The 27,970-nt window shown below is 34.7% G+C and overlaps 1 protein-coding gene and 2 long non-coding RNA genes across 4 annotated transcripts in view; all 3 read left to right on the top strand.

Moving 5' to 3' along the window:
* LOC127840626 (sushi, von Willebrand factor type A, EGF and pentraxin domain-containing protein 1-like) overlaps positions 1-27,970 on the top strand; it is a 49,272-nt gene that overhangs the window by 7,391 nt on the left and 13,911 nt on the right. The window contains exons 17-27 of the mRNA XM_052369038.1: positions 780-950; positions 1,147-1,377; positions 1,501-1,671; positions 2,035-2,238; positions 3,737-3,836; positions 4,164-4,383; positions 7,898-8,116; positions 8,822-8,932; positions 9,537-9,595; positions 20,934-21,070; positions 23,856-24,017. Coding sequence (XP_052224998.1) covers positions 780-950; positions 1,147-1,377; positions 1,501-1,671; positions 2,035-2,238; positions 3,737-3,836; positions 4,164-4,383; positions 7,898-8,116; positions 8,822-8,932; positions 9,537-9,595; positions 20,934-21,070; positions 23,856-24,017 — 1,785 coding nt within the window. The remainder of the gene's footprint in view (positions 1-779; positions 951-1,146; positions 1,378-1,500; positions 1,672-2,034; positions 2,239-3,736; positions 3,837-4,163; positions 4,384-7,897; positions 8,117-8,821; positions 8,933-9,536; positions 9,596-20,933; positions 21,071-23,855; positions 24,018-27,970) is intronic.
* On the top strand, positions 20,263-27,670 carry LOC127841345 (uncharacterized). 2 transcript variants are annotated; one of them, XR_008030930.1, is made up of 6 exons: positions 20,263-20,277; positions 20,433-20,645; positions 25,948-26,136; positions 26,461-26,952; positions 27,138-27,299; positions 27,533-27,670. It is a non-coding gene; the product is annotated as an uncharacterized LOC127841345 (long non-coding RNA). The 2 variants fall into 2 exon arrangements; XR_008030929.1 differs by lacking the exons at positions 20,263-20,277; positions 20,433-20,645 and having other exon boundaries at positions 25,815-26,136.
* Positions 21,707-22,922, top strand: LOC127841349 (uncharacterized). The gene is made up of 3 exons (XR_008030935.1): positions 21,707-21,994; positions 22,184-22,363; positions 22,772-22,922. It is a non-coding gene; the product is annotated as an uncharacterized LOC127841349 (long non-coding RNA).

Here is a 27,970-nt window from a genome sequence, read left to right on the forward strand (position 1 = left end):
TCATTTTTATAAATATTAAGCTTCATAAACACATATTCTAAGAAAGATATTTTTAAGTCGTTTATAGGCCAGACACATAATCTGAATGTTGTATAGAGTATGTAGGCACCTTGGCGGTTTCCTATAATGTTTCACTATACCAAAAGGAGAATGACGGCAATTTAACGTACGGTCGTGTACAGTTTTCTCGAGAAAAATATCTAATAATATACATGAATATGAAATCGCACATAATTCGAAGACATATATCGCTTGGTACACATACACTTACTATTATTCTTGAATTTAGTAATTAATCGATGGTTAATAGCGGATATATGACTCAAATTCCGTGTTACCTAATATGCTAATTTCGGGCAAGTGATTTGATGGACTTACCTTTTATTTGGAATTATTAAGTTACATCCTTAATGAACACAGGGCTTTTTTTGTCCCTCCTATTTTTATACATTTAAATTACTTGTATATAGCGTTTATTATAACGTGTTTTGTATTTAAAACATTTTTTGTAAATACTATTTTTTTAAATGTACGCAATTTTTTTTTAATTTAGAGCGTCTTTTGCAGTTTGACGACCAACAAGAAAGCAATGCTATTACGACATCATTATTGTGTGATTCATATATGTACGCATATTCTATTTGAATTTTTATGAATCAAAGACTTGCTATCGGTTTAACGTCTCACTGAATAAGCATTATGAAACATATCTTTTCAATACCTTCATAATACATTTGAGTTTTAAATATGTCGGTACTATAATGAACTTCACATATCAGGTGGTGGTCGAAGCGTGTCCTTAACGCAGTTGAATATTTGGTATGGCATCCGTAACGTGAAAATGAATCGAAGTTGTTTAAATTCAGAAGAAGGAACCATTATTCACTGGCAGGCGTTTGATGCCGCTATTTTAGATGGAACGTTCACAACCATCCCCAGCCAATGCGATGGTTTGAATGAAATTATGTTTAATTTTGACTCAGTATTTATTTACTTTATTAAATCAAGTTATCAGTTCATCCAATATTGTTTGCCATGTGTGTGCTCTTTCAAATCTATTACCGAATTGTATATATATAATAAAATACAATATTTTCTATTTAAAAATTGCATGCAGTTAGTTGTAAAATTATAATATTATTTTAGATCTTGACGAATGCTTTTCAATGCCCTGTATACATGGAGTCTGTAAGGACATGCTGCACGATTTCATATGCACGTGCAATAGTGGTTTTAATGGCAAGCAGTGTGACGTCAACATAGATGATTGCGAAACAAACGTTTGCTTAAATGGAGCAACGTGCATAGATGGTGTTTCTAATTACACCTGCCGATGCGCGGACAGCTACACAGGAGAATTTTGTGAAATATTTATGGGTATTTTTCTTAAAATAAAAGTGTATATTTTATATTAAAATTTGCATTTCTTTGCTTTCTGATTTGTTCTAACACAGACGGAGTCCTCTGTTCTTTGTTCTTTAATATTGTCATAAATTGTAGTTGATGGACAATGGAACAAATGGGGAAACTGGTCAGAATGTTCAACCAGTTGCGGAGAAGGACACATGATCCGGACACGACTTTGTAACAATCCTCTTCCTGACAATGGTGGCAAATATTGCCCTGGATCAGATGTTGATTTCATTGCTTGCACTCCACTTGCATGCCCAGGTTAATGTGAAACCAAATATAAGTATGGAGCAAATAAAAATGTTTAGCCAGTATTGATCAGTTGATCTGCAGATGTACTCAAATTATCAATGCGGTAACGGTCTCTTCCTTGCAATTCGACCTCGATTACAACAACATGTGTTTCAAAATTTATTTGCGCCAATAATTCGCTGAAACACCATTTCGTCGGATTAAATGATCAGAAAAACGTCACAATTTCTTACTATTTGCCCCGCTTAAGTCTACCTTGGATATGACTAAAACTTCTGGTTCGGCAACAAACACTCACTGTTCGTTCAATTCAAATACTACAATTTTATTTACAAAAGCGTCAGTTGGTTTTGCGTTTAAAACTTATTTCAGTTTGTCCTGAGTTTTTTGCTCCATTGAACGGATCAGTTGAGTGTATTAACACATCGGATACCATAAACTGCACAATATTCTGTGACGCTGGATTCGACTTTGATATTGCGCCAATGCAAGTCTATACGTGTGGTCTAAATACTGGGAATGTATGGAATTATCAGACGTCAGTAAATCCACAAAGAAGTCTGCCTAAATGCACAGGTATTATGTGTAATAAAAACAGGCAAAATGAAAAATGATCATTATATTATTAATTATTATATAATGGTTTTTGTTTATACAGAGCAAACTCTAAAGAGACAACAACTTTTTTATGTATATAATTAAAACTGCAATACATGATATTTGTGCGTATAGGGAAAAAACCAACTTCAGATTTGATTTCATATGTGCATTAATGTTTGACTTGTTCTCCAAAAATCAGCGCATCTTTATTTAATAACTTAAAGGAAAACTATCACACAACTTTCGACAATTTATATGGACGAATTTTAAAATTTGATCAGAGCAATTTTCATGATGATAATTAAAGCGATATTATACGATTTTGTCAAATATTTTTTAATGTATATAAAATGTGTAAAAAAACTTATTAAACATATATTTCAATATAAATTAAAATAAAAGTTAAGAAGAACATGTGTCGAATAATGCAAAATAAGCCAGATATTTCATTCTGAAATCGAAAATGTATGTACACTCAAAATCGCCAGCATGTAAATCATGCATGTACGATGTTAATCAAAATTTAGTTTTACGGTTCATTTTAAATTACTGCAACGATATCTATTCAAACGACACACGAACACTAACTAAACAGACGAATGCTTCGGTTATTGAAGGAAAAATATGTACGAAATATCTTCGTCACAATCAGCTCGTGGCGCTTATTTGTCTTTGCTGCATTTAATGAAATTCGTCTTCAATGTATATTTTGTCTTGCATATTTTGTGTTATTGTAACATATTTTATCAATATATTACAATTTAACACATATAAAAAATCGTATAATCTCGCTTTAAAAAATGTGACCTCCACTGTCCACAAATACCTTCTCCGCTTAAATATGGTCATAAAAGCATGACTTACAAGTTCCTTCGCGGCCACGTTCTCTCGATTAACCGGATCCATTATCGGAGCATGTGTCATGTTAATTTTACATTGAATGTGACATTAATAGTGCTCACTAGTTGATGATTTGTATTTAATGTAGTACCTTGGGCCAGATATCTTCGGAGGAATGTTATCACCAGCATTCATTAAATCATCCCCTAGACTTTTCAATACTGACGACAGACGAAGCACGACGAACGACGTACAAAAAGGAGATCACACAGCTCATCAGCAGCACTTGTAATGTTTAAATATAAAATCTGAATATCAACCTCGCAGTCAAATTTCAGAATATTGTTTGTTTCAAGTATATAAAAAGACGTTTGAAAGCATAAACTATTGATAGTTAACTGTCCATAAAATAATAGCAAAGGTAACAGACAAATAATAAGAAATAGCTCCTGCTTTAAATTATGCGATGTTAAACATTTTTCTTTCAATAAAAAATGTTTAACATATATTTGATATTTGTCATTTCTGTCAAATGTGTATGTCTGAATAATATATATCGCAGACACTAGAATTCTAAAATATATCACACTAGTAAAATGATCCTGTACAATATAAATCCGCGCTGACGTTGCAGGGACGGGAATCGGAGTTGGATGCGGACTTTTGGCTCTTATCGTAGTTGCCATTTGTTGCTTCGTGCGCTACAAGTCCAAACAAAGGAAATACAGGCAAGAGTAAGCGTTAGTATATTTCAATTCAACATATTGTTTTATAAGACGCAAGTTTTTAAGCGATTAATACTTGACAATTGAATTTTTATAACAATTTAACTTCGATACTCGATTTAAGTATATACGATATTAAACTGAGAAAAAGAAAGTTTCACTGGCAGACCAGAACATCAATTATAAATATACATTCATACATTCGTTAAGAAGTCACAAATTAAAAAAACAACTGGAAAACAGTCATGTGTTCGCTTAATTGTACAAATGTTAATGTATATGTAAGTGTACGCATATGTTTTGTTATCACAACCAAAAAACAATATGCTGGATCAGGAGCGCTAACGTCAATCAGACAACCAGACGCTTTCCCCGTCCACCAGACAACAAAACGCAAGCAAGAAACCGGTCAGGTATCAGACAACAAATCGCCGGTCGCAAAGCGGACTCGTCTACCAGACAACAGGGCACTGAACCAACCAGAGAATATGCACCGTACCGTTTTTTGACGCCACGCGTTGATCGACGACCATGCAGATTTTCAGAATCAAAAATTTAAATTGTATTCAGTCCGTGACGCACTTTACTAATTGTATATATAGACTTGTACTTTATTGCATTACAATAATTTTACGCGTTAGACAATACATTTTTTTTGGAAATTAATAATATTCTGTTGTGACAGTGTTAATTTGTAATGTTTTTTCTATGGCTATGTCAAGAGTAAGCTAATTTGCTAAGAAGATCTTTTAATTTGTTATGTGTTGTTATGTTTAATTATGCCTACAATGTCTATATTAAGTATTACTAAATAAATTTAACCATAATAATTCAAAAAAGTGTTCCCTTGTCAATGAAATACGAAACTCTTCAGTATAAAGAAGTGAAACTTTGAAAATGGGTCTAAATTCACAATTTGCCTTAAATTATGATCTTGAACTTCTGCTAAGTATTTTGAATATACAAATTAAGCTAACAATTCTGTTAAGACCTTTGTTCTTGATTTGTGATCGCCAGAAGGAGTTCTTTTGAGCCAACAATTAAAGATTTGAAAATGGGTCTCAATTCACCATTGGCCTTAAATTATGATTTTGAACTTCTGCCAAGTTGTTTGAATATGCAAATTAAGCTTAACATTCTGTTAAGACCTTTGTACTTGATTTGTGCTCGCCAAAAGGGGTTCTTTTGAGCCAACAATTGATGCTGCCAACTACCGGATACAATCGTCGGTCTCCTACTCTATGTAGAAAATTAGTTATCTCCGACCGAAGCTTTCTGATGTTCAGAAGAAGTCATCCATCTGTCTATTGAAAACAATTGCGCTGCTGGCGTTTCCATAAAGTTCCTGCCTCTCTTTCACCAGCCCTTCATCAAGCAGTCAAGCGCTTTCGTAAAGTCGATAAAGATGTGGAAGAGCTTACGTTGGTTTTGCAGGTGATACTCAATGATAACTGCAGTAGAAGATTTGTTCTACTGTGGTCTGTCCATCTCTGAATCCAGCCTTCTCGTCCATCAGGCCTTATATTTATACTCGGTTGAGGATAATGCGTGACGTGACTATGCTGTGGTGGCTGATGAGGCTAACGGTGCTATCGATCTCGCACAGCCTGATGTTGCCCTTTTTCGGTAAAATGATGACCAGAGACTGGGTCTACTCTTTTCTTCAACTTCATCTCCTTCCAGCAGATTGTGCTGCCTTCAAACTGCGCACTTCATTCTTCTGCCTTTAATACGGTTTGGAATTGTTCTGAAGGAAACTGGGACCAGGTTGAAGCGGGTAATTATATAGGTCGCAGCAGTATTTCATCCACCTCTTAAGGACTTGCAAACGAGGTTCCCGTCAACATCTGCCATAATACTTGCCTTGGGCCTTAATATTCGTGAGTGTCTTTAGGGTGATGTAGGTTTTTTCGGTTGCATTTGGTCATCTCCTTGTAAGTGCTGATATTTTGCTCCTTAATCCACTCCTCCTTGTATTCTTTCATCTTCTTTCTCTTCTATCTATTGGTAATTTTAACTAACGAACATATTCTTTCAAAAATGGTAATTTGGCTTAATGTTCTTACGAGTACATTTCTTACAACTTTCGTTAATGTTGTTTTTACGATAAGTGTATTTGGGATTAGACGGGCCAGAAATCATAGGATAAGAATAAACATCACGATAATAACATTTCAAATTCAATGTGTGAAGCACCAATATTCTGAGCAATAGGACAATGCCAATAAACCTCATTCGAAGCAATCATGGTTTCAAACGAAAATGGGAGAAAAAACGGAGGTCATCAACATATAAGAAACAGGGTTATGACACGAAACCTGGTTTGCACTGTTTTACTCAACGGTGCGATCCCAATGTAGTTCTGCCTGCAAGCTACACACGCACACCATTTCAGTGCAATACCTCTATTCAAACTCATATTATTGAGGCAATAGTCTTTATTTATTTTTCAACAGTGACCGTAATCCTAGTGGTCCAAAATGTAGTCCCAAGCTAGGTGTTCTTCCAAACTACCAATCCATACGCTTACAGTGCAATATCTCTATCTAAACATACATATCAGGTAAATCATTCAATTACCTTCATTTTTGCTTGCCTAAATGGGTACCGACTAAACTCGTGACAAAGGAGCGTGCGTCTTCCTTGACAAATATTGCGATCTTCAATTGGCTGGTTCTTATCAGTTATGGACAGCTCATTTAAATCGTTCGTTATTTGTTTATGTTATCCATTTCTGTGTATCCAGTGAACAATGTTTCATATTACCGGTTTTACCAATCTACTGATACTTTTGTCTACTTTTGCTAACTTGGCACATCGTATAACGACAGAAACATCAGTGGTGACACACAACTATGCTGACCCGGTAAGTTTATATGGACTTTTCATCACGTCTAATTAAATGATCCGCAGACAAATCTTTCAAGGTTACAATGATAATACTAAATGTTGATAGTCAATATTAATTAACAGTACTTATTTGTTCCGCTCTGAAAAGTTTTGATAATTCTATGAATACATGTTTTTTTATATATAACATACTAATAAAGCTTAATATAAAAACTGATATTTTGCTATTAATTATATATTGCCCACATAGATTTTATGTGTTCCAGTCATTAATTTGATGAAAACACGTTTCATACATGACCTGCCATCATGGCTATTTAAGCTTGTATTATAATCGGCAATAAGAGTCTGTATTGCATATATATCCCATCGTTTTTGTTTGATTCTCTTCAAAGTGGACACATATTAAGTCTTTACATCGCGAGACGTATTGAATCCAGTTTCACACAGTAAATTTACAATTGCATATTTTACTGTAATAAAAGCTTCTGTTGCACTCGTTTATTAGCAAGCGATATGTGTGTTATGTTAACAGTTGTGTTAATATGGTTGCAAATAAGTAAAGAAAGTGCTTATTTATGTTATAGGGTTGTTCACTTAACTGTTTGCCGGGGGAAATTATTGGTTGTGTCAACTTTAAACCGGAGTTAGAGGTGAACACTTACACATTGTACAAAGAGATTCAGACAGAGTGTCTTATCTTGTACCAAAACGTCACGAAAGTGTTTGCTTGCAAAAACAACAAATGGATTGCATTCACAGGTATATTTTTAAGGCAAAATAATTTTCTTATTGAGAATGCCCTTACTACTTGTGTATGTTTCAGCAATATATGTTTAAAAACACGTGTATTGTATTATTTGTTCATAACTCGTTTGGCATAGTATTCATAAGTATGTTCAAATCCTTGCAATAATAGTAATTCTGAATGTGACGTTAGCAATATTTGTTAGCAGACACGTTGAATGCGGGAGAGGATCATATTAACTCCGTATTGCATCGAAGACCCAAACGTTTTCTCTTCGACAACACACCATACGGTATTCACTTCTCATACATGTATTAATACCATACCGGAAGTTTTATCTAGAAGTTATATCTATCGCATTGTTGTTCAGTTTATATAATGATAAAATAACTAAATTGTCTATAACTGAGTTATTGTGCACGTCCGTATAAATTATATTCTACGTTGTAGCTTGTTTGTCTTTTGATATAAGGTGCAGAAACCACAAACTATTGCCACTGCTCCTGGGGAGAGTGGCAGCCATGGTCTGCTTGTACCGTGTCCTGTTCTAGCGGCAACGGAGGGACTCACACGCGGAGACGAGCCTTGTACCACGACCTTCGATCAGAATGCTTCAGTGAACACGCCTGCCCGGATTCACACCATGTCGTTGAGGTTACGATTTGTAATGCTCGATGCGAAAACTGTGCCGGTATGGTGTTTATTGGTGAACCAGACGGTATAATTATCAACCATCAATTATTGTGTCCATGTCCACGGGGGACCATAGGGGAATGCTGTTAAGGTTGATATAAATATCTCATTACAGCTTAAAATGTCGATTTTTAGACAAAAGACGTCGGTGAAATTTGAGAAACGTTGATTTATTAAAATGAATAATAATAAAAAACTGTAAACGATGGCATTTTAACAATATTTCTGCATATATAAAAAGATTTTCTTTAGTTACATTTTTCGATCTACTTTCTTGTACGTGATTAATTATCTGTCAAATGAATAGGTTATAAACAACCTGAATTATTCATAATAGCAATCTCCTGTGGAACGCCAAGTGCCATCAGTCACGGGAGGATTTTAGGATCACTACACATATGACAACACAATTGAATATTCTTGCGACAGTGGCTACAGGCTAAATTATCCTTGGCTATCAATACGTGCATGTACAGAATCTGGGATCTGGTCTGGACAATTACCCAGTTGTGAGTGTAAGTGAGCATAATCTACAAGCGTATTTCTAATACGCATATTAAATATATGTATATCGATGTTACGTAATTTATTCAAATAAATATACAACAACAAAAAAATCCTTTTACTTGAAGAGCTTATAACGTTACAATGTTACTTAGCAAAATTTATTTTCAATTAGTATATAGTTGTTCAATATTTTTAGATGACGTTTGCAGCAGCGGCACATGCAAAAACGGCGCAGTATGTTTTAGACGAAACGGAGGTTATTCGTGCTCTTGTTCACAATTTTGGACAGGCAAAAACTGTGAAGTCGGTAATTGTCAAAAGTACATTTTGACTTGGTAAAGCAATTCTTGTTGGTTCGCACTCACACTATGTTCTTACCGTACACGTAATATTTTTGCTTTTACAGATATACAACCTCCAGTAGTATACGGATGCCCTGCGAATCGTTTTATACATGTTTCAAATAAAACAAGCATGCAGAGCTGGACTGTGCCCATCTTTCATGACCCCAGAGGCAATCACGTCATAGTGACGAAGAACTATCCAGTAAGTTCATACGAATTCCCTTGGGGCGTGTATACTATTCAGTATACAGCTGTAAAGCCATCCAATGGTTTGTCGGCAGAGTGCACATTTCAAATAACCATTCATCGTAAGTTGGCAACAAGACAATCAGTAAAAATAAATTATGGTACGTGTTAATAAATTATTTTTCATACATGTAGTATCGATAATTTTAAAATTTATGTATTTTATTTTCATTAAGCCCGCCCGTGTCCAAAACTACCTGTACCGAGTCATGGGCTTACAGCTTGCAATGGATGGCAGACAGACTATGCCAAGGTGTGCAAGGTATATTGTCTTGAGGGTTATTCCTTGCCTCCGTTGTACAAGCCAAATCTGATATTCAGCTGTGGATCTTCGGGGTCCTGGCGACCTGCTATACAGGTTCAGGAATGTGTTCAAGCGGGTAAGCAATCACAATGCAGATAACAAGTTTAAAACGCGGGTTAAGTTGAACTATTTATTTAACGTATTTGCTGTTCGTAGAGGTTAAAATCACTACCTCAGTCATTTCCGCACGTATCTTTGTTTATCCCATTTTCACCGCGACATTGACGGTATAACACGTTGTGGAATATACTTGCTTGTATTCAACACTGTGGAATATACCTGTCGCGTGCACGGACTACTTTTGAAATGACGTCATGCGATATGCGCTTAAATAAGGTCGATATTGTTTGGTTCATTGATCGAATTATGTCACCCATTAGAAGAAAATGTGCATATTTTGCAGAAAAAAAATATATATGACATATTCACCAAAAGAAATGTTGAAATAAAATATAAAATTACACGATTTTTGTTTTGTTATTTTTTTATTTATATTTACTTTACCACTGAATGATTTTTCATAAGAAACAAAGTCGACAAAACTTAAGCTTCAAAATTATAACTTTCAACCTTTAAATCTAGTCATATGACATAATTTTTCGCCATCCGTATAATGAATCAGCTGATTGATGGCGTCATAAAATGACAAACTTATTGCTTCATTTTCCCCATTTTTTTGACGATTTATTATAAACGCGACTTATTTCACATGTTTTCTACATGTACTGTATGTCGACATCTGAATTGTCAATTGATCACATTTTCCTTATTTCGTGTAATATGCATTGTTTATAACCAAAGCATATACTTTTGACATTTAACTTAAATATTAAAAATGTACAACAAGCCATACACATATCGCACAGTTCATGAATAATCTGCTATGTTTGCTTTCCTATTTAATTCACGTTAAGCATAGAGCTGTGTAAAGTATCAGATGGTAAAAATAGCACCACACTGGAATTGGGATCGTCCCATTTTGTACACGGGTATTTTCTACTCATTTATCTGTCGTGTACTGGAATGTTTTCCATTCTTTGTGTATTTATATATTAAATTATTTTCTCGTACAATAAGGGCATCTACCATAGATAAATAAAACATTGTGCAAGTTTAAACATAATTATGTTTGTATGCAGAAATCTGCAAATGCAACCGAGTTTACCAACGGCTATTATTAGATAAACTGCTCCGGTTCATTTGAACAGCAGTAATGTAGAGTACATGACGTAGCGTGTGACGAATGAGAAAGTTTATCGCGTTCATAAACTCATTTGAATAAAGTGATAGAATGGCATAAGGGTCTTTATTTAACTATGCTAAAATAATTATTAAAGACCCTAGATGCAAAATCGTCAATTATTGAGTTAAATGGATTATTAGATGGATTTTAAAGGATAATTAAAGGTAAGATACTAGTTCTTACGTGTTTTGATTTTTGTTTGTACTTTTGTCGTTCCCTGTTCTCGGGGAAATGATTTTAACATGGACGCCATTGATGCATCAGATCACACACGGCACACCCATAATATTATATAAAAAAACACGTTCTGCGCGTCCTTAAATTCGTCGTCCGAAGTCGGAAAACGTATTTCCCTGTATATTTTGTCAAATAAAGTGTCAGTCGCTGCAATTGTCTGTTTACTCGTCAAAATTGTCAAGGTCTTCGATAGCTAAAGAAACTTCAGCGTACAGTTTATTTAGTATTGACACACCTGTACAAAGTCGCGCCAGTCAAAAATCATAAAAAGCGACATTTAAAGTTATGGTAGCCAGAACTAGGTCGTCGATGGTGTACATGTATGTTGACATCGACAGCATTTTGTCAGGAGCAATCGCCGCCATATTGGATTTTGATCATTTTCTTTCGAAAATAAAATGAATTATAGTAAAGTAAAATCTTCTTTTCGCGGTCGTAATGTGTTAAAATTCGCACACTGCGTAAAATTGAATGTAGGCATATGGTGATATTTTTACTTGTTTTACAGTTTGTGTGTGAATTTTTTAAAGACTATTTTGCGTACCAGAACAAATACATGTATATCACTACGCATGGTTACATTTGTTAGATTTTAAGCGCTTTTATGACTGAATTAAAATTATTGTTAAGGTTTTTAGATCTATTTATGTTAAATGTCACGTTGAAAAAATCAAATGGGATAAATAGAAAACTAGGATTAGCGTTGAATACAGAGAAGTTTATGTTGCTCGGCTCGAACACCGAAAGCGCTCGCCAAGGCTCGCGCTTCCGGCGTTCTAAGCCTCGCAACATAAACTTCTCTGTATTCAACGCTAACCTAGTATTCTCTATTTATATCATAGGAACCTTTGTGACGAAGAAGATGCCAACATTCAGAGAGTGCAGCCTTTCGAATGACGATGTACGACTGCAGTACATTACAGACCTTAAGCATTCGCAATTTAATTCACTTTGCTTAAAAAATGAGAATGAATGCACGAAGAATAATGTCACCATTTCGTGCACGTGACAATATCACATTTGGTGTATTTGTTTATCTTGATGTTTACGTCGAGAGCATCTGTATGGTAAATTGTATTGAGTTGAACACACTCTGTCTGACTAAATAGTATTATACATTTGTAATTAAATACATAATATAATGATTTTGCAGTAAGCATACTTTTATTTTTTTAAAGTTCGAATTATATATTCAATTGATTATTATATGATTAGTGGTTAAAGCATTACTATTTAAATACTAATTTTTCCGTGTTTCGGACTTGCATAAAAAAAGCGGAATTTAGAACACCGCGTTAAAAACATGAATGATTGAAAATTGTGTTTTATCTAAACCTATTCAATACATATATTCCATCCAAACGTTTAAAAGTGATGTATTTGAAAATATCCATTTAATATCCTTAGACAAATATTAATATTAATTTGCATTACCTCAGTCGGTATCATACGCTAGACTTTTTATGTAGAACATTATTATTATTTAAATGCAAGCGAAATAATGCATATTTACTCACCATATTAATATAATATTGAATTTAATTAAATGCGTATGTAACAGATAAATAGGTTTATAACGTTTAATTATAATTATGTATTTTGCAATAGCAAGGATCGGCTTCAATGAACATTCGAGATCATTTGAGTCAATTGGCAGCAAATAATTATCATACAAAACAACCAATACCAGCAAATCTCTTTAAACATATTTTAGTTTTTCAAGCATTATAACAGTCGATAACAAGAATATACGTGCATGCCTCCAGGTCTGATATGTATAGCACTGACGTAATCTATTTTTTTAATTAGAGGTATTCTAAATGATAACTTATCTTAACCTGCCGACCTTGTACTTCGACGATATCATATACTGCGTAATTGCTGACAAGGTCTAACTGTGTGCGCAAATCATTCTTAAACAACGTAGAACACCTCGATTGCATTGACATCAAAAGCCTTTTTAAATTTAAAGCCTTGTTAAATTTAAAGCGCACTGATAAAGGTTACTCTCTGTGAAGGACGAAGTTTATAGTGCAAACAAAAGTTCACGTAAGGCGCTGCATGACAAGAAAACACATGTAGTGTACTACCAAGATAACCGACATAATGCTGGGATCCTGCAATGATGTTCTTTAGGTTTGTAATGAAATTGTTTTCGAACATGTCACCACAACAATATTTCGAGCACATTATTGTTTGATTACGCTAACGAGTCATGGAAATATATTCATTTTGATAAAGATTATGATTGTTATTTAAATAATCTGATAGCCATTGCATTTAAGAGAAAAACAGACGGCACAAGTCATTGCAGTCTCTAATTCGTTAATGCTTAAATCTAGACATTGGACATTCTGCCATATGTTAACATGATTAGGCAGCGAGTGCGACATTTGCAGATTCAGATGTACGTCTGAGTACGTTGCTGTTAGATGTGCGACCTTTGTTTTAAGAAATGTTTACATCTTAAAGCAGATGATAAGGGTTTGGTTCGATTATAATATGTTATACATTAAAAAGCTTAGTGGAAACAAGTGTTCTTAATATTTCTAGTATTGTAAGCTTACTGTCTATCATGGAAAATGTTTAAGTAGCATGTCCAATCCTTTTGTATTACATCTGAATCTATTAAAAAAGAGCGTTTATAGGCTGACTGAGTTCAGACATTGTATCTGACCTGAACCCCCACCCCGCCCATTAAGACAAATAACACACCTCAAAGTAATTGATACAAAATTATTACTTGCTGTTACATTTAAAACTGAATGCAATTACAGTGTAGTAACCAATATTGAGGCGAATGGTCAAGTACATGTTCTGCATTCTGCAGAAATAACGTTTGATGACAAAGATAACTTTATTTGAAATTTAATACAAAATTATCAATTACAATTGCATAAAGAAACATGTCAGTTGACCCAAATATGGTTTTTTTATCATGCCAAGTAAATGACCTAGTGTGTTTACCTATTATGATCAAAAGCTATTGCACCGATTACGTGTCGGTTTATTATTGAGCTTTTTATATCTTATATAAAAGATAGTGTGTCGAAAATTACCTGTCGGATAATGTGTTTGTATTAAGCACACTTTGGGAATATTTAATCAAGAAAACATTTACATTACCATGTTTATTATCCAGATTATCTCTTTATGAAGACCAAAATTAAGACCAAACTGGAAAATTGTTTAAAAAAAAAATGGCCCTCCCCCACTCCCACCTCATCTCCACAAAACATCAAGAATTCGGCATGATAGATTAATTGCAAAAAATCATCAGTCCTTTATCTATCAGACGAATCAATGAAACGAAACTTACTATTAAATGTCATGTCTCGTTTTTTGGAAATGAAGCTTTTCCGTACAGGTTCGTTAAATTCCTACTTGTAGTTGCAAAGAATATTTCCGATCAGAAGGACAGAACATGCGGCGACTTAAGGCTATCCCGATACATTTGCACAGAGGATAATACATGCGCACCATGTATTTTCTTGTTTATGAAAACAATCTGATCTCTTTGATGTATTTTAAAAGCATTATGTTATTATTCAAACCGTTGATCAGTCCTGTTGACAAACAAAGCAAAATCCATTTCTGGTAGAGGCCATGTAGACTGGTCGAAAATCATTAGTTTTACAGAAGCAAATTATCATGTTTTACAACTTGTTAACACATGTGGGCTCACATGGGATGAAAGGAAGACGTTCATGTCATGGAATGGGATAAAGCATATTTATATTTTGAAATGCTTAAAAGAGATTCACCTACCTGTGCACCAAAAATAATATGGAACTCGAAATAAGTGTTTTAAATCACAAAAAGGATACACAAAGCAACTTGGGTGTCACCAGACCGGTAATTGGAGAACCAGATCGACCATCTGTGCATCGTGAGCAAGTTTTGTCGTTCTCTACCGGATAAACGCGTCATGCGAGGATTTGACGCCCCTTTGGACGCCCCTTTCTTTAACTAGTGGTGTTAATTGTAAATGAAATCGTTTTACATCTACTTAACGTATGAAAAGTAGCGTAATAAACAATGTTGTTGTCATCTTTATAGTGTGAACCATTAAAATAAATTAAATTGTAAATTGTACGTTGTTTCAAAGATATCTTGTGGAGAGGTTGGCCGTCGGAAGAGATCTGCAGATAGCATACCGTTGAATGTAAACAAAACACACGTTTCAGTAAAAATAAAGTTGTACCTACCGACAATAACAGACAATATCCAAGATGCCCGTCTTCAATATCAGACAAAATTATCGAATGTTCAACGCTTTGTATCTAACGACGCTGAAAGAATTTTCGGAAACATTTTGGTGCATGCCATAAATATAGATGGTGATGGCATTAAAACCCATTGCGATATCGGAACAGTAGTTTCGGAAGATGGGCTTGGATGTGGTAACGTATTTTAGCCTCATAAATGTTTTGTTTTTTGTTGTTTGATAATCGCATTATTTTTTTTTCTTTTGGAACGCACCATCTATATATCTATCAGATTGTAAATTGTGGAACTAAAGCAAATTTTTTTTATATTGTTATTCCCACTGCAAATTGATATAATCAGTAACTCAATATATGATAAAAAAATTGTATCAGTCATTACAACTTGAATCAGGTGACTCACCAATAATATTAATAATTCGTTAAGCTACAATAGAGTAAATTACTTGCTGAGTGTGCACTTCAAATGTCTTTTTTAGTTGCATGTCCGGCGGGAACATATATCAACGAAATTAAGCTTAATGAAAATTCAGAATGCCAGTTGTGCCAAAAGGGTTTTTATCAGGATCATCCTCGTCAGTCTTATTGCAAACGTTTTCCTGAAGGCAAAACAACTGAACATAGTGGGACTCAAGACAGTTCACAATGCAAAGGCATTTGCATTTTTATACGTGAAAGATAACCCATCATGCGTAACGTGATTGTTTTGTAGATTTCTTTGTAAATGTAATAGGATTTAAATTTACACGAAGATTCTGTATGTGCAATACTGATAATAAGTAAGCAAAATTTGTTTATTCTAAAGTAGGCCATCGGATTTACGTCAAGATATATAATTTAACAGCTAAGTTGCAGCTTAAGGAATAGCAAGGGACGACACTCTTGCACAAGCGGTTTGATAGTTTTGTTTGACTGCTTTGATTTTCTATAGACGCATGTCCTGTCGGCATGTTTTACTCAGACGGCTTACCACCTTGCCTTGTACGCCTTGTTATGTTGGATTCTATCAGTCTGAGCCTGGACAGATCGACTGCACACGATGTTCGGCTGGTATGACAACTCAGACTTTTGGATCCAGAAGCATTGAAGCTTGCTCTCGTAAATTTATGTCAAATTAAGCTTCTTAAATGAATTCTAAAAGTAATATGTATCTATATAATATTTTATTGAGTTATAGAACTTAGAAGTTGATACAATTTTATGTGTGCTTTTAAGCTTTTTTATACAGGTAAAAATCAAATATAGTTATGACATATGTATCTTATGTTACAAACATTATTGACGAATGATTATATGAAATAATAGTTGTAAAATATTTATAAAAAGAAATAAACACCACGTAGAACTACATTGACCATAACCTTATTTGGTTACATTTCAGAATTTGATCTGTTGTTCGATGGTAATAATGCATCCAGTGCTACGTAAAGTTTCCCAGAAGTGATCTTGAAAGAATTTACTATGACTATGTGGATACGTCTAACTGACCTGGCCGATTACAACAATGATACTTTTCAGACTGTTTTACTCAACAATGACACTGATATGCAGTTGGGTATAGAAGACGATTCAATATTAAGGTGGTTGTACTTAATAGCATATACATTTCAGATAAACAATATTTATTTACATTTGAGTCATGGTTGCTTTTTTGTTTATCAAATAAATTGGAATAATGAAAGTTCAAAAGCATTATAAGGAGAAACATTCTTGTCCGTAAGCATTGTATACAAGGCATAAGACAAGAGCTTAATATGACTATTCATTTGAAGCGATTGATTGATGTTCAAAGGAAAGCAAAAAAATTATACCTGTTGAAGGATGACCGAATTGCTTGAAACGGTGTACACATAATTTCAAAACGTCTGAATGTTCCATGTTTTACATGACAATCATGTTGCAGCATATTTAAAAGCCAAATAACAGAAACAGGGACTTTTGTTGTCCGTTCCTGATAGTATGCGCTCATCAATAAATGATACAACATTCAATTATTAAATGTCTTTAAATTGCAGTCTTGCTGTCTATCGCTAATTATCTAGATATTTATCACGATAAAAATGTATTTGCAGCAAAAGAACATTATCAACCTTGGCATTATTGATGGCAAATGGCACTACGTCGTAATAATCAACAAGAACTGTTCCACGGAGGTTCATTTGGACGGAGCGCCTTTATTTGTTAATGTAATAGAGTCAGACTGTGAGCCAATGGTCGTGACGAAAATAAAAGTTGCAAATGGTATTTTTTAATGGAAATAGAGATTAACACTCTGCAATACGATTATAATAAAACAAATAAAAGATTGCTTCAAAAGTAACTAAAAAGGATATTGTTTCATTTATTTTAAGTGGATGTCTAGCAATAATTAAAATCAAAGTGCATTGACCTTACTAAGCTACATACCTAGCTAGATAAAAGCGTCTTGATTGAAAAATATTTCTAAGCCTTTAGATGCCAAACACATGATTTTAAAGCTTTTAAAAATCTTGTAGTCACAATGACGATTTCCAATAATAGCTCACTAAGTTAAAACAATGAATGACGGCAACTGTGTTCATTTTCGAAGATAACATCGATTGCCAGTGTTTTGTGAAAATAAGATTTGATTTTATATATTAAATCGCACAATATTTTGAGGAATATATGGCTAGATTAGAAACATGTAAAATTACCAATATATTAAGAATGGAACGTTTACAACTATCCCCAGCCATAGCATATATAAAGCATGTTTAAATGCTATAAATATGTATTGTTCATAGACAAACTTAATTATTTCCAAGGTGGGGGAGGAGACGATAACCCACCACCTAACCATCCTCCTTATGTACGCATACCCAGGGTGTTAGAACAAAGTTCTCCTATTGTTGCAAAAAGTGGGGAAACATCTGCTGAGGTCTCGTGGACGGAGCCAGCCATATATGACAACGATGAAAGAAGATTTTTGCCGTAAAACGATATCAAATTATGTATATTTCATAAAGCGCATGACTCTGTATTTGTGAATATCGTTTCTGGTAATCTGATATCTGCGTATTTTACAATACATTTTGGAGATCTTGTTTTTATTGTAGAATAACGGTTTCACCCAGCTACGTACGCTCGGGTGGATGATTTTCCGAGGGTGGACACACGATTTTCTTCTCTGCATCAGATAGTGGAGGACTCGCCGTTCAGACTAGCTTGTATTTTGAAGTTTGGGGTAGATATAAATGAAATCCTCGCTGCAATAGTGGATGGGGCTGTGTGTGTGTTTTAACGTGCGTGCGCGCGCGCGCGTGCGTGTGTGCGTGCATGCATGCGTGCGTGCGTGTATGTTTTTCATGTGGGTTATGGTTGCATACAATATGCTTGATATTAATAATGCAATTAACAGTTCAGTGCTTTTAGAAACGATCATTGAATAAAAAAGTCAATATCTAATCTATATAAAAATTGCATTTTTGTTCAATATTCGTCTAAAAGTTAGATTTTAAATAGTTTAGTGTTTTGAAAGTACTGCATTGATACTTCACACGGTGATGTACCGGTAGTTAACATAATATAATAGGCAGTTGGTGAACCTCTGTGAAAGTTCAGTAATAAATTACAACCGGTTTCCAATCAGCTGATCATATGTACATCACTGTTTAGATGTGATTGAACACACTGATTCGCAGCCTAACGGCATTTTATTAATGTGTGAAACATTATATATTTATATAGCCAATTACAAAATCATTTCAACTAAAATAATTTGACTTACTATTTTTACTAGTTTCGGTTTTTCTTTTTAGTAATTCGATGTGGTTTCGCACCCACATTAATCAATGGCTATTTGAGTTGTGGTTCAGCAGGCACACTTGGCTCCGTGTGTACAGTACCCTGTGAACAATTTGGCTATTTGGCATCGCAATCTGCGTCACTGGTTTGCTCGGAATCAGGATCGTGGTCAGGAGTTAAACCTCGATGTGACCGTATGTACAACATAACTTTTTAAGTATCTGAAAGCCATGGCAGCTAAACGCCCGTCTTCGTAGTGGTACTGTGGTCGATTTGGCGTTAAACAATCTATTTGTTTACAGCAACTTTACAGAACTTTGTTTTTATTGTTGAATTTCGATTATTTTTGCAACATTTGATCATATTTGCGTCAGTAATGTTTAAATAAGGAATCATTAAATAAGTTTTGGAAGATTTAAGTAATTTAACATCCTTGTTGTCAGAATGGGAATCGGCATTTATTATGTCGTGGAGTATGAAAACGTAAACAAAAATATATGTTTGCCCTATAAATCTATTTTTTTTTAAATATGTTAGTGGAAACTAAGAACGTTTTGCTTATATATTGATGTTCCTTAATAAATTCGATATTTTTCAATACAGCTGTTCAGTGTGGACCAACACCAAGAGTAGAACACGGTGAAGTCCGGTGCATTGCTGGAAATTCGGTCTATGGAAGTTATTGCTAACTCGTGTGTTTACCTGGATATTCTGCGAGCAGAATCAGTCTTGTGAGTTGTAACAGTAATGGGCAGTGGAGCGAACCATCAACGTGCGTCGGTAGGTTGTAATTTCCTTAATTGAGCAAAGTAGAGAAACTGTATCATTCATATCATGGTTATAATGGATTTATTGTTTATTCGAATGAATAATATATCTGAAAAACAGGAGGTTAGCGCTTTTTTGTCATTCCGAATGAATTATTAGAATATTATAATCTATCTACCATAAAACATGTATGTACACATGTGCGTCTTAAATCTTAATAGTATGTTTGGTCGCTATGATTATCAAATATAATAAAGGCCTTTATTGTCCTGTATATTTTCAGACACGCAACCGCCGCATTTTTCACTGGCTAGTGTCCAGCCAATATCGAAGTACCGATCGATTCTCCCAACAATACCGCCGCAGTTTTCTGGGACATACCAAAGGGAACAGATAATGCCAACGAGAATGTTACCATAATGGAAATGCACGGATATAGGCCAGGACAGCGTTTTAACGTTGGTGTAACGCGATTGACGTATACAATAACTGATACGGCAAATAGCGTCGGTGGAAGTTGTATGTTTCTTGTACAAGTCTCAATTCTTTCAAATTATATAAACAGCATGAAACTCTATATTGAACATTGTTTAGATTTAAGCCATATTTTAAAAAGTGTTTTGCACATTTATGTTCATTACTCCATTCGTTAACGTTACATATCAACATTTCAGACGTAAGTTGCAAACCTCCATATATAACAACACGTGGCCAAGAAAATTTACGGTACGATTGTCCCAACCTCTATACGTACGGTGCACAGTGCTCTCTGTCCTGCATAGGCGGATATCTGCTAGAGGGAGCCACTCAAATCCGCTGTTTGAAAGATAGAAACGATAACCTTGACTGGCTGTGGAATCAAGACGACATGCATCCGATCTGCAAAGGTTGAGTTTCCTGTTTTAATGTCTTAATTTATCTTTCTTTATTTGACTTAAACTTAAATCTGGGCAATGGTTATGAAGACCCAATCATTTAAGTGCGTTTATGACCAGCCCGAAATTTAAATAGTTTTCTTTTTAAAGCTACATACGTGTTGAACTTCATCGCATGGATAAATATGTTAAACGTTATTTCATAGCTCTTAGCCCAATAGAATCAGTTCAGTATGATTAAACTGCACAAACAAATTGCACACAACTTCGAGAACCCATAAATGGTGCAATGTCCTGCAGTACATGGACCTACGGACAGATGTGTATCATGCAGTGCCAGAAAGGGTATGACGTTCCTGCAAGCATCTACGGGGAATTCGTATGTGGGAAATCAGATGGAAAATGGAGGCCAAACGATCATGTTCCTGACTGTAATGGTAAATCGCAATAAATGTTACCATAGGGTCGAAACATTATAACGTTGATTTCCATTTAATAAACCATACTCCAATTAAATGTTGTAATGACCGATGTGTTTTTAAGCGTCATAAAACATATCAGACAAAAATGTTTCTATGTTCCTTTGCAATATTTTATTATTTCCAAGTTTACGCTCAACTCGAATGGGTTAATCTCGGATAGCGTGGTTTACAAAAGTCGTAAATATTTCACGCGAGTAGTCAAAACGTTGCTTGTAACTGGTCGATAGCGAAATGACGCCATAGTTCGGCGCGAACGTCAACGATATGCCGTTGAACGAAAATTACATTGAAACTTAAACTTCATTCATACGCGAATGTATGCAAAATCCGTTGAGGCCTGAAGAATGATAATTTACCGGTATTGAATAGCATTTCTTTCTGTATAAGATCGGTGTTTGAATTGTCTGGGTATTTAGGTTATTTACCTGACAGTGCAAACACTCATACAATGCATTCTTTAACATACATGTTTTGATCCGAAACATTATCAAAATTAAATAAATCAGGTAAATGCGGAATATGTTCTGTTCGGTGCAGTTCAATTGTATCAGACAAATTAATTTGATGAGCTATTTTGCATTTCAGCGACAGTCTATCCTCATCATATGCATCTTCCATCTGACTTTTACTACTACACGGACAAATGCAATTCTTCAGCCGAAGATTTGTTAGAACTACAAGAAAACTTCGTTATGGCCCTAAACACATAAAGATTTTGTGAATACTGTCGTTATAACCAAGACTGCCAGGCAAGGTATGTAAGTGCCTCATGTCCCACTGGCAGTTATCAAAATACTCCTAACAGCGTCGTCTGTAAAACCTGTCCGCCTGCCAGTAATACCACTTCAAATGCGTCGACTGGCATCACACAACGTAAAGGTATAAGGAAAGAAAACGATTGCCATTATCGCAGTGTTACAGAAAAACATCTTTTTGCAAAATTAACTTTATTTTTTAATTTAACTAACGCACTTTAATTGTTATATATTGATGTAAAGGTAAACATGCGAAAATACGAAATTGTGTGTTCAAAGGTGGACATGTTCTGATGTACGTTTTTCAACATAGCTTATTGTCCTCCCGGTGAATATTCTCCTAACGGATTGTCGCCTTGTGCCAAATGTCCCAGCAACTCCTACCAATATTCTGCAATGTCCAGGGGATGCTTGGCATGTCCATCTGGGACACGTACACCTGCAGAAGGGGCGACATCGAAATCTTGTTGTATACGTTTGTATAAACACAGAGGTACATTATTTTGAAATCTATGGAAATCAGTAATGCGTTTTTTTTTTTAAATATATGCGTAGATGTAAATGTCCCTTTTAAAACAAACGAAAACATACACACGAAGTAAAATGATATAAATTATAACATTATGACATACAGATCAATTATATTTAATGTGTTAAGCTGTTGTTGTGAATTCCTTCAATTGTTATGAAACAGTAAATATTAAAAAAGTATATTTATTTTCGTCATAAATCACAGCTACATATTGTTTATCATATTTAACATATAAGTTTGAGATCAAAATTAGTCTTGTATGAATAAAACTCCATAAATAGTATGAATGATGCATAAACAATACAAAAATAACATTTGCAAAAGACCATAAACAAACAATAATTGAATCTTGTTAAAACTTATTTTCAGCTTAATATGATGTTCAAGTTTCAAGTGCTTTAACGGTCGAGACAAACGCTACAGCTAGTGAGCTTACCGTAACAACATGGATTTTACTCAGAATAAATCAGTCGCAACACTTTTCCGTGATCACCTTGTCTGGTACCCATAGCTTTGTATTTGTTTTCACACCGACGTTATCGTTGTACGTTTTAGGGTAAGATTAATACAAAACTTGCAAAGAAAAATGTATGTGAAGTTTATATATATATATATTATATCGCTGTATCAATACATGCTTGTGGGTACGCGTAATATAACCACTAAAAAATGACTCTTACGGAAAGTTGTTTTACAAACTCACAGAATAAATATTAATGACAATATTCCAATTCGTTATTTGTTGTGATAAATATGCAAATAATTGATGCTAAAATTATTTGAACATTTTGTAACGAATCACAGAATAAAAGATGTTGCGGTTGCATATACCTGCACAGTAAAAAATAAAAATAGTATTAAGTAGTTTTGTATCTTTGTTAGTTCCTTTTCAGAACCAATGTTGACATGCGAATGCTAGCAGCCAAATATGTAGTGAATGATTTAAAGGACGTATAATGCGTTTCGTTAAAGTTGCATTCACTAATTTCAGTCTACCTATCTGTCAAACTGGCATCGCTGTTAAAGCCATGAAGTGGACCCACCTGGCCCAGGTTATTTACCACAACACTGTGGCGATCTTCATAAACGGCAATGAAGCGTGTAGAATTGCGTCGAACCTACCTACCAGAAGTAATATTGTGACTTCAACGGACTCCTTTCACTTTGCTGGAGGTAAATTTCATGACAGTATTTGAAAACGCGATATTTGGTTCAATAGAATAAAACACTGTGATGTCTTCTACAACTCGATCCTCGGACATCATGCGTCAGTGTTTAATATATGTAATTCCCTGCACAATATTAAAGGCACATGCACAGAAATAAATAGTGTGTAACCATACCTCATTTTCGTTGACTTGGTGATTTTATGTTGTTGCAAATTTTAATGTTTAAACTGCTAAACGTCTGATTAATACAATTCATAAATAAATTTCTTGATGTTTTTACTTAGATGATCAGTTGTCCAACACGAAAATCGCCCTCCGAAGCTCAACTCGTGAAGAGATCAAGCAATGGTCAACAACATGCGCATCATATGTGACGGCAGAATACAACATTGATGCACTTGTGAAGGCAACAGGGGCCCGAGTGTTAAAACCATCGATGTGTGACGGTCAGTACAATTTAAGATTGCCCAACTTGTATTGGTCACTAATGTAGCGTATGTCATATTTAAATTGTATTTCATAACACATTAATAATGAAAGCAAATAAACATGTAAGGAATAGTAAACAAAACATTGCAAATAAATTAACCTAATTTGACTACAACTCTTATTACCGACGTGTTAATGGTTTTCTTAAATTGATGAAATGTATTTTCTTTATAGTTGTTTCGTTTTGATATGCCTATTTAATCGAAATGTCCACTACGGTCATTGTCGTTTTCGCAATTATGAGACACGATATTTAGTTAAATTAATAAATTCACATTTTTAGAACATGAATTGTTTAAACATGTATTAAACATAAGCGCAATGATTACCGATACTATAAATAACCGAATCGAATAACAATGACCGGCAAACCACTAAAACAGGTATTTTCGAAGAACGCGTGTATAAATATCTCAAACATGAATGGATTACATTATTTCTTTTCTTCTTTTCATTTCCTACCGTCTTTAGTATTTCTGCTCTCTCTCTCTCTCTCTCTCTCTCTCTCTCTCTCTCTCTCTCTCTCTCTCTCTCTCTCTCTCTCTCTCTCTCTCTCTCTCTCTCTCTCTCTCTCTCTCTCTCTCTCTCTCTCTCTCTCTCTCTCTCTCTCTCTCTCTCTCTCTCTCTCTCTCTCTCTCTCTCTCACTCTCTCTCTCTCTCTCTCTCTCTCTCTCTCTCTCTCATAACTGTGTTCTTTTTGATATAGCTCGTTACCTTTCAACACCATTTATACTCAACGCCGTAAATTGGTTGAAGGTTATTCCTTGCTCTCAATACAGCTGTCCAGTGTGGACCAACACCCAGGGTAAAACATGGTGAAGTCCGGTGCATTGCTGGAAATTCAGTCTTTGAGAGTTATTGCCAGCTTGTTTGTTCACCTGGGTATTCTGCAAGCGGAATAGGCCTCATAAGTTGCAACAGTAATGGACAGTGCAGCGAACCATCAACTTGCGTCGGTAAGTGTTACTTTCCGACATTCAGAAAAATAGATATATTTAAAAAATAGATATTAAGAGTAATGTTATCATTTAGTTATTGTTTATTCGAGTGGTTTATCCGAAAGCCAAAAGGTAAGCAACATAGATTTATTTTGCCATATCGATGTAATTATTAAAATCTTATAATAATATGTCTTCCATAAAATATTAAGATATACAAGTGCGCATCGAATGCAATACATTTTATTTGCTCAGATGTTTGATTAATATTAAGGCTAATTATCCTGTATTTTTAAAGACACGCAACCGCCGAATTTTACTACGGGCGAGTGTCCAACCAATATTCAAGTCCCAATCGATTCACGCAACAACACCGCCGCAGTTTTCTGGGACTTACCAAGGGGAAATGATAATTCCAACGAGAATGTTACCTTACTGGTAATGCATGGATATCGACCAGGGCAGCGTTTTAATGTCGGTGTAACGCGAGTGACGTATACGATAACTGATGCGTCAACTAACGTTGGTGGAAGCTGTTCGTTTATTGTACAAGTTCAATGTAATCTCATTTCTTTCAAATATAAACAATGCGAAACTCTATATTTAACCTCGTTTATACCGACAAACATGTATGTCGTGCAAACTTCTAACGTTGCCTTTGTGCATTGTTTGTTTTGCACACTTATGCACATTATTTGCATACGATTAAGTTACATACCAATATTTCAGCCATAAGTTGCAAACTTCCAGATGTCACAACACGTGGCCAAGAAAAGTTACGGTAAGACAATGTAATGATCGGAAATTCTTGTTTTGTATTAAAAAACCCAAACTTATAAAATAATTATTGTTAAAGTTACATAAAGATTAATATTCACGACTTGGAATAATCTGTGTAACGTTATACCATAGCTCTTAATCACATAAATTTAGCTCAGAATGATTTCAGAAACAAATTGCACAAAACTTCAAGAACCCAGAAACGGTGCAATGTCATACAGTCAATGGACCTATGGTCAGATGTGTATCATGCAGTGCCAAAAAGGGTATGACGTTCCTGCAAGCATCGATGGACAATTTGTGTGTGGTACATCAAATGGAAAATGGAGGCCGCATGATCACATCCCAGAGTGTTATGGTTAAACAAAAAACAATGTTAAAATTAGGTTGAAAAACATAATTGTTGTCAGTCTTGTATCGAGGTTTTACATACTTCACTGACAGGTTGTCATAACTGATTTCTTATTAGACCACATTAATAATGTCAGACAAAATATACAACAACGTTTCATAGTTCATGACTTATTTAAATTTAGATTAAATAATACATGTACATGTTTATAACTCATTTTTTTCTAAACTCATAAATACCATTACCGCGCATACGAATGATTTATGTGTTTATTTTGTCTGATAGTTTGCATTACTACTGGCCAGTGTAATGACTTATTTTGCTTTCCAGCGACAGTCTATCCGCATAGTATGCATCTTCCATCTGACTTCTACTATTATACGGACAAATGCAATTCGTCAGCCGAAAATTTATTAGAAATAAAAGAAAACTTCGTTCAAGCCCTAAACACATCTAAATATTTTGAATACTGCCTTAATAACCCAGATTGCCAGGCAAAATATGTAAGGGTCTCTTGTGGGCCAACTTCGTCGAAAAGGGAACGAGATATCCATGTTAACCCTAGACCGGAACGTTTAGCGTATATTGTTGAGATTGATATAATATTGCCCCTGAATATTGTAAATGACGAAACAAAACAGGAAGCTATTTAAAGATATGAGGAAACATTAATTGGAATTTCAATAAATATTAGGAGAGCACCAATGGATGGCTTATTCGATATTCCCGGGCTGCGGGTGGAAGATGTTTCTTTTAAAGTCGGATTGCCAACAATACAATGTCCAACTGGAATGGTGCCGCGCACGAAGGAAAATACGTGTGGTCAGTCGATTTGTAGCACAAATGTGTTTCTAATTACTTTAATACGATTTTCATGGGTCGTACGTATCTATATGTTTTCATAATTGCATGGTGGTTAGTGTAATACAAATAGAAATTAAACTAATCTGGTCATTAAACAAGTCATTGTCTTAATTTTCATGTTAACGTATGGCCTTATATTTTAGTTGGTTGTCCTGTCGGTCAGTTTATGTCCAATATGACAGACCGATGTGAAGTCTGCCCCGTTGGCACTTATCAAAATATCCCGAACAGCGTTGTCTGTAAAACATGTCCGCCAGTGAGTAACACTACCGCCAATGCGTCTACAAGCATAACTCAGTGTAGAGGTATTTGAAAAGAAAATCCTTGTAATTATTTTAGTGCTCCTAAAAACATCTTTTAACGAACTAGTTTATATAAACAACTTCACGTCAAATCACTGTAATTAATGTTTATATATTGTATTAGAATAATAAATAATACGTTTATTGTAATACATAATATATTTTCATTTAACGTTAAAGTGTGTGTTCAGTGTGTTCACTTGAACTGATTTTTATCTATTTTTATTGTAACACAGCCTATTGTCCTCCCGATGAATATTCTTCTACCGCATTGTCGCCATGTACACAATGTCCTAGCGACTCCTACCAAGATTCTGCCATGTCCAGTACATGCTTGGCATGTCCATCTGGGACACGTACAATTGCAGAAGGGGCGACGTTGTATCGGTGAGTATTGACAAATATTTACGTTAAATGGTAATCGAAAGTAATTTAAATGAATACTTACATGCGCTTTATTATAACTCCATTCGTTAATGTAAGTTATTTTTATACAAATACCTTTTGTTCCAGTATGTTACAAATGACAACATACTCATCTACTTAAATGATATAAATTATACTATTCGGAAATAACTATATATTACATCAAATTATTAAAGCTGCTGTTGTGAATTCCTTGCAATGGTAAGATACAGCAAATGTACAGTTTTATTACGCGCGAAATCACAGCT

The sequence above is a fragment of the Dreissena polymorpha genome, chromosome 8, assembly GCF_020536995.1.
Source record: "Dreissena polymorpha isolate Duluth1 chromosome 8, UMN_Dpol_1.0, whole genome shotgun sequence".
NCBI classification, from domain to species: Eukaryota; Metazoa; Mollusca; class Bivalvia; order Myida; family Dreissenidae; genus Dreissena; species Dreissena polymorpha.